The sequence below is a fragment of the Equus quagga genome, chromosome 8, assembly GCF_021613505.1.
Source record: "Equus quagga isolate Etosha38 chromosome 8, UCLA_HA_Equagga_1.0, whole genome shotgun sequence".
NCBI lineage: Eukaryota > Metazoa > Chordata > Mammalia > Perissodactyla > Equidae > Equus > Equus quagga.
This window is the reverse complement of record NC_060274.1, coordinates 69381022-69389560: the sequence shown is the minus strand read 5'-3', so window position 1 is coordinate 69389560 and position 8539 is coordinate 69381022. Positions and strand designations below refer to the sequence as shown.

The following is an 8539-nucleotide window of genomic DNA, read 5'->3' as shown; positions in this document are numbered from 1 at the left end:
CCCCCCCCCCCCCCCCCGTTCTGAGACATCTCTTTGGCATTTTACACTTGTGTAGTTCAAGGGGCCCACGTGAATAACAAAGATATTCTTATCACTCATGAAATTTCAACAGCACAATATAGTAATTGTGAAGGTTGTTGAAAGGTACTTTATCTGCACTTTCATAATTCAAATGAATGAGGTGATTGGATATATCTCAAAGGCCATATGTCCTCCAGTTGCCACTTTGAGTATGCTAGTGTTTTGTATTTTTGTATTCATTTCAACCTGAAAGAGCAGTCAAAACAGATGTAGGATACAAAAAATATGATCAGAAGTCAGGAGTTTGATTTTTCCATGTGTCAAATTCAGTGTAGAACTGCTAAAAGTTTTAACATCCTAACTGTGAAGTCATTTATTTTATTCCAGCATTCCTCAGAAACCATAAATTGCTACAAGATGCCAGCAGTTTATTTAGCTTTAAAACGTTTCAGATGTTTCTGTCTTCCCATCCCCCATGATTGTTTGGTGTTAATTGCCCTCAGAAATGATCTTAGCAGAGAAGGCAGGGGAATGCTTATCTAGCAGTTCACTAGTAGCATTAAGGATTTTAATTGTGCTAAATAAACATGACAGGCAATTATTGAATGTTGTTACACACTGGGAAATAAAAATGAAATGCTAAGCATTATACTCAATAGCAGTTTTGTCTATCTCAGTGTCTAATTTGTATCTTTTAACAATTTAATAGATTGAGTTTTATTTGAGAGATGTTTTCTGGAATACACTACTGGAAAATCAGACATAAAAGTTTTATATCTGCTTACTTAATAGTATAATGTGAATCAGTCTGAAACCATACATGTTAAGTCTCACTGATGCCGTAATACTTCAGCAGATAAAGTGGAAAGAGAGTTTCCATTGTCCGTTGCTCTGTGAAGCAGTGACATGAAAAATCATGTGATTCTACTTTCAACTACAATTACTGAATAGCAAAAGGGTAGAAGTTTACTTCTGTAGTCGTTTTGAAGTTTAGCAAAGTGGAAAAATGCATTTCTTCTAGAAATGTTTCCATAACTTATTACCTTTGCAATACTAGTGTGCTTTTGCCAAAGCTATTGATAATATTTGGAAATATTTGGGATTTTAAAAAAATTCTTTGTACTTTTATGAACAAACAATTTGGTCACAGAATAGCATTGATTTGGAAATGACTTTAAACATTTTTACAGTCTCATTCTGTTTCTTAAACTATTACTGTGAAACACAAAACAAATTATTACTGGCTCTGTCAGGAGTTACATTTTTAAGCATCTCATAGAATTTTAGATAAATTTGTTTACTGGCTGTGCTGTGTGAAAAGGGGAATGGGACTTGAAACATATTTCAACTCAAAGTAGTTAAGTGGGCTTGTTTCCCACCTCAAGCCATAATTAAAGTCAAAGTATAAAAGTTAGGTGGATCACTACAATCTATTTCATGAATAGTTCTGCTTTTCAAAATTTTAGTAAACACTATTGTAAAGTACTCCTTTAATTCTTCATCGGACTTTCCTCTTCCAAAAGCCTTCTTCAATATCGGAAGTACATTCAAAGCTTAACATTGGTATCTTCTTTCTGTCTTCAATGTTTCACGACTAACAAAACCCCAACTGGTACATCTGCCCTCTTGAAGATTATCTGAGACTAATTCCCACTTTTGAAAACTCTTTCATTGCATCCTGCTCTTCATACCAAATTTATAATCCCATCTTTTAAAAACACTTCTCCTTTTATACTTCACTTACAGTTAGATGATATAATATGCATATCCTCTGATGCATCCAATTCATTCCTAGGAATACTCCCAACAGAAATGCATATATACGTTCACCAAAAGACATGTTTTAGAATGTTCGTAGCAGTACTGTTAATACTGCACGGTAACAGTACTGTTATTGTTCCACATGAAAAATACCCAAATACTCACCAACAATAGGATGAATAAATAAGCCATAATATATTCACACAATGGAATGCTATACATCAATTAGAGTGAACAATCTTCAACAACATGCAACAATATGGATGAGTCTCACATCCCAATGCAGAGAGAAAGAAGGCTAGCACACATGGATTTACACTATATGATTCCATTTATGTAAAATTTTTAAAAAGCAAAATAATTCTATACCATGAGAAATCAGGCTAGTGGTTGCCCAGGTGAGAAGGAGTAGGGATTGCAAGGGAACACAAAAGAGAGTTCTGGACTGTTGGTTTCATGGGTGTATTCTGTGAACTTTTTACTTATGAAAGATGCACTTTTGTGTATGGAGACTACAATAAGTTTAAAACACGTGATGTGTATTCTTTGACAAAACTATAGGAGAAAATATATAGAAAGATATGCCACAAATCTACTTCTCTTCCAGATTTTGCTGATTCTGCCTGTGTCTCACCACATTTCCTAATTTCAGTCTTACGTGCAAATAAATACAAGTAAAACTGGTGAGACTTAAATAAACTCAATGGAGTGTATCAATGTCAGTGTCTTGTTTGAAATTATACTGTAGTTACCATAGTAGAAAACCAGGAAAAGTATACAAGGAAGCTCTCTGTATTATTTCTTGTAATTGTATGTGAATCTACAATTACCTTGATGAGGAAAATTTCATAAAATTTCCCGCAAAAAAGAGGGAGTGCTGAATAAACACAATAAAATATATTAATTTCTAAAAATCAGACCCTATTCCAAGTAAACTATACCATAATGTCTGGGTTTGCTGGAAACCTGTGCTTTTAACATGTGTTCCAGGTAATTTATGATAAGGCAAGACTGAGAAATACTATGTAGTAAATTGGCTAAGTTTTTAACACTGTCTCAATCCAGGACACTTTGAGCACAAGCTTATAGATAAATTTGTCCTATTGGTTTTTAGGTGGTCTCGTTTCTCTGTAATAAAAGAAATCAATGTTTGTTGGTTATGTTTTAAATCTACGTAGAGTGAAAGGAATAAAATACTTAGGAATAAATTCAACAAAAGAAATGCAGCTATAAAACATCACTGAAAGAAATTAAAGAAGACCTAAATAAATGGAAAGAAATTCCGTGTACCTGGATTGTTAAGATAGCAATACTCCCAAATCGATCAAGTTATTCAACACAATTCCTATCAAAATCTTAGCTGCCATTTTTGGCAAAAATTGACAAGCTGGTTCAAAGAATCAAAAAGAGGCAAAATAATTTGTAAAAGTAGAACAAAGTAGGAGGATTGACACTTACTGATTTCAAAACTTACTGCAAAGTTACAGTAATCAAGGCAATGTGGGACAGTCTTAGAGACCAATGGAATGACATTTAGAATCCAGATATAAATCCTTACATATATGGTCAATTGATTTTCAACAAGAGTGCCACAACAATGCAATGTAGAAAGAATAGGCTTTTCAACAAACAGGCCTAAGATAACTTGATAATCACGTACAAAAGAATGAAGTTGGACCCCTTAACTTTTATTGTATATAAAAATTAATTCAAAATGAATCATATACCTAAAGACAAAAGCTAAAAATATAAAAGTGGTACAAGAAAGCATAGGTGTAAATCTTCATGACCTTGGATTAGGTAATGATTTCCTAGATATGGCATCAAAGCACAAGCAACAAGAAAAACAGATAAATTGGGCTTCATTAACATTTAAAACATTTGTTTTCCAAAGGCCACTAAAATAGAAAAGACATAATTACTAATTTTGACAAATGTAGAAATTGGAACACTCATGCCTTGCTAGCGGGATTGTAAAATGGGACAGTCACTTTGGAAAACAGTTTGGCACTTCCTGAAAAAGTTAAATATAAAGTTATCATATAACCCAGCAGTTCCACTCCTAGCTATATACCCAAAAGAACTGAAAACATGTCCACACAGAAACTTGTACATAAATGTTCACAGCAGCGTTATACATAATATACAAAATGTGGAAACAACTAAAATATCCATCAGCTGATGAATGGATAAATAAAAGATGATATATGCATACAGTGGAATACTATTTAGTTGTAAAAAGGAATGAAGTACTAACACATGCTACAACATAGATGAACCCTGAAAACATTGTACTGAGTGAAAGAAGCCAATCACAAAAGACCGTGTAATGTTTGATTTCATTTTATGAAATGTTCAGAATAGGTGAATTCTTAGAGACATAAAGTAGATTAGTGGTTGCCAGGGGATGAGGGAAGGAAATATGGGAAGCGACTGTTTCTTTTTGTGATGATGAAAATGTTCTAAAATTAGATGATAGTGACAGCTGCACAACTCAGTGAGTATATTAGAGACCAAAACATGAGCTGACCTTTATGGTGTATGAATTATGTCTCACTAAAATTTTAAAAAATCTACCTGGAGTTTCTAGTATAAATTGTTTATATTATAATCATCTTCAAAATCAAATCCTTGATGCTGATGTAAAATGGCAAGGCAGAGTGTTTTCTTGTATCAAGAGCAACTACTCTCCACAGTCAGATTACAGAGGACAACATTTGACTCTTGACCAGAGGAATTTTGCTTTTTCCACATATTTGCCTTGAAACAATAGTGATAAATTGATATTGTGAAATGCCAAGTTGGTGGTGAGGGACTGTTCAAGGAAAAGGCTCTTATTTCTCAAAACAAATCTGTAGACTAGTAAGTTAATTGGCTGTGTGATTTGATGGAATGCATGCTGGCCTAGACCTCAGAAAACCTTTCCCCATCTCTTACTGTGAAACTTACTTACTGTGAACTTGCACTTGTCAGTTCTCTCTCTGCATTTGTTTTCTTATCTGTCCAGTAGAATATCAATCCCTGCCCAATACGTTTATAAGATTTTCAAGAGAATCAAATGAATACAAGATGTGAAGGTGTTTTGAAATTGACAGCACTATAAAAATATGAGACATTGTTTATTTAACATCCTTCATTTTTCTTCTTCAGAGTTGGTTTTCAAAGAAGGGGGAAACAGAAGGCACTAAGTTAAATAGTTCCTTTTGGATATCGATCGAGAGAATCTCGCTTTCTTCTTGAGAAAGAACATTGCATGGGCTCAGAAACTTGAATTTGTGTGACATTAACAGGATTTTATAGAAAACTGTTAGAATTTTTGTAATGTATCGTTCTGGCAGCATGAGAATGATATGGCAGGAGACAAGTTACTGTCAATTAAACACGAGCTGTCAGAAAGTCAGAAATGTTGAAATACGGTGAGCCTGAATCCTAAGCAGATCATGTGGCAGCTGCTCAGCTGTTATTTTAACAGAGTCACTGTACGTATGTGTCATTTTCCTGCAGAATTTAATTTGAGTCCCTAAAGACGGAGACGTCTCTGCATTTGCATGTTGCTGTCAAATCAAACCTGGACCTTCTAAATGAGCTAGACTGGCGAGTGGTAGAGGGCAAGTGACATGTGAAGGAGGTAGCTCTCATCTTTTTCCTCTACCCAGGTTACATCGAAGAGGCCTGCATCATGCCCTGCCCGTCAGACTGCAAGCTCAGTGAGTGGTCCAACTGGTCGCGCTGCAGTAAGTCCTGTGGGAGTGGTGTGAAGGTTCGGTCTAAATGGCTGCGTGAAAAACCGTATAATGGAGGAAGGCCTTGCCCCAAACTGGACCATGTCAACCAGGTATTTTCTACCATTGGGAATATTAAAGTGTTGTTTAGATTTACAGTGATCTATTTTTTTTCTCCAAAATGGAGAAAAGTAAATAGCCCCTAAAAAAGAAATTTGACCCATTTTATCTTTAAGATGACTGAGTAAAGTACATATATGTTATTAAATCCCAAATCAGATATATTATCTCTGCATTCTCAGGAGATTTAGCACCCTGCATATACACGCATATTAATTTAATTAAATGGAAATAAAAATGACACCTTTCAAATAATGTCAAGGTATTTAATCTATCATAAAGTTGTATGTAATTTGTGTGCTGAGAACAGGATTGTTTATTCTTATAGTTCCCCTAGATTCTCAGAAAAGATGTCTCAATTACCGACTATTTAAATTAAAATCAAAGAAAGTATATGGATTTGGTTCTAAAATTAGGAAATATATACTGTGCGTTCACTTAAGTTTGCTTGATATCAAATACGTTAAGAGAAAAGAAATATAAAGATGACTTCAAAATCATTGTAAGTATGCTGTCCATCAGTTTAGGCATTAGCCTTTTCAATCCTGTTTGGAACTTTATTTGACTTTGTATGCACACTTCATTAGCTGCTAATAGTTGTTACTTGTGTGCTAATGGAGTTATAAATTAAAAAGACTAACAGAGGGAATTGTGACTAAGTTAAATGTAATATAAGGTGCATCAGACAATTATCATCATGTTTGGCCTACATGTGAATTAACAAAGAATGAATTTTAAATAGTATGTGTAGATGTCAACATGTCTGGTTAAATTTGTCAAATGAACCAAGTCATGTGTATGAACCACACTTAAATATGTAGTATTTTTCATACACATGGAGACTGTGTAACTTTAACCTCCCAACACACTGCTTATCAGTACATACTTTCCTTCCCAAATTAATCTCAATTTATTAATAACAATGAAAATACACTCTAGAGAAAATAAAAAGAACTTTTGAATTGAATAAAGAGATTAAGATGAAGAAAGTGGAGAATTAAATTCCATAGAAAGTACTCCGTAAGAATCTTGATTTTTTCCCAAGTGAAGTTGCTGAATTTGCCCTTAAATTCAACTGCAGGTAAAGAATATACTGCACTGCTGCCATCTATTGGTCATTGAGTTTCCCTGTCATGGGGAATATTTGCAAAGAGGAAAATTCAGTTCTGTGACCCTGATGAAACAGAATAACTGAAATGTGAAGTTAATAATACAAAACAATATTTCTCTACAAGTTTTGAAATCTTGAATTTCCAATGGCAAGTTTAATTTTTAATAAATTTGATCCATGGTTCTAATAAAGAGAACTTCTACACTTCCTCATACCTTCAGTATGTGTGTGTGTATATGTGGACAGCCATCAGATCTTAAATTTAAATGAGCTGTGTTTGCCTCAACATTTTCTTTAATAGTGAATTTGCAAAGGTTCAAGACCTTGTGCCAAGTTGTCTTTGCTATGAAAGCTCTCTAACCTAAGCCATTTCTCTGTCACTCTCCAACTCTGATGTAATCTGATGCAGAATTTGATGGGGATTTTTGGGTACTTGTTATCAGCTTACTGGTGGTGTAGTGAGACATTAACAACTGAAAAATCAAAGCTAAAACAAGAAATAATAGATTCCTGAATATTTGGGCATAAATGTTCTACATTAAAATATAGAAATTTCTAGGCATTTATGTATTAGTAAAATAATAGGAATGTAAAGAATATGCAAAGATTTGTGTTAATGTTGAAAGTTGTAAATCACATAGATTTTTAGTACAATTGTACATTCCTCAGTAAAATAATCAGTGGTCTGTTGACTTGAAAATGGTCTCTGAGATTCTGTTTTCCAATTGAGGAAGCAAATCCTCATTTCCTAAGAAATATAGGTAGATGGATTGATTAAGATTGATAGATTGATCAATTAATCAATCTATAGACAGATAGTCCATTCACAATTTGGACCACAAGATATTGCAGTTATATATCAATTCCCCAGGATATGTATTTTGAGGTCCACTCAGTTTTCTAAGATTTCTTCATCCTGCCCATATAATCCTTTCCTTAACTGTACTGTTTGAAATATTCATTTGTGTAGCTTACTTTTAAACGATAAGGAGTTAGTTTTTCTCTCCCAAGACTTAAGAGAAGGTGTTCTAATCATTTACCAAAAAAAAGTAGGCTTTTATTTATGGATAATAATATTTGCAACTTAGAACATGAGTTCCTCTCATGAAATATACTGACGTTTTACTTATCTTTGTTTCTCTCCCTTTTCTTACTCCTCTTGAACACTACTCCAGGCACAGGTAAGAACTCTTAAGCCTCGTGGTTCATAAGAGAGTGCTGCTTGTTTTCCTTTTTAACTCCTGATTTCAGAGAATGCATTTTTTCCCTGCTATTGTCTCTTATCTTTTACAGGGAGAAAATGTCATAGTTTCCATAAAGTTTTTGTTAGGCAGCTGTTCCTTTTTTTTCCTGAGCATGCTACCTGTGTTTTCTCATTTTGATATCAGGGCCTGAGGTGCAGGGCTAGGCCGGCACAAGCTTTACTTCACCAGCCTTGAAAAGGCAGTGACACCTCTTACTAACGACCTGGTGCTTCTCAGGAGAGGTGAAGGTGCCTGTGGGCTGAGAGTGGGTGGTAGGAGGTTGCTCTGAACTGATTGCATTCACTCCAACATAGGAGATTAAAATGAAAACCATCAAAGAATGAGGAAACATGGCATTTCCCCTTCAATTTTCTCATTTCCCACAAGGTGTAGGGTAGCATTTTACCTGTTAATATCTAGTTGTACTTTAGTGTAGCACGAAAGCGAGTGTGATCACTTATGACAATAAGTATAGATTCTTCCTCCAACCACACATATTTTTCATTCCTATTTGGTTGGAAGAGATCCACTTTGTTCACTTTACTTGGGGGTTTAGTCCA

General features: G+C 34.5%; 1 protein-coding gene across 4 annotated transcripts in view; it reads left to right on the top strand.

The window, feature by feature from the left end:
- Nucleotides 1–8539, top strand: part of THSD7A (thrombospondin type 1 domain containing 7A) — a 402469-nt gene that overhangs the window by 357236 nt on the left and 36694 nt on the right. For 3 of the 4 annotated variants that reach the window (XM_046670674.1, XM_046670672.1, XM_046670675.1), the window contains 2 exons: nt 5439–5617; nt 7911–7916. In XM_046670674.1, coding sequence (XP_046526630.1) covers nt 5439–5617; nt 7911–7916 — 185 coding nt within the window. The remainder of the gene's footprint in view (nt 1–5438; nt 5618–7910; nt 7917–8539) is intronic. The other variant, XM_046670673.1, reaches the window with a different exon arrangement.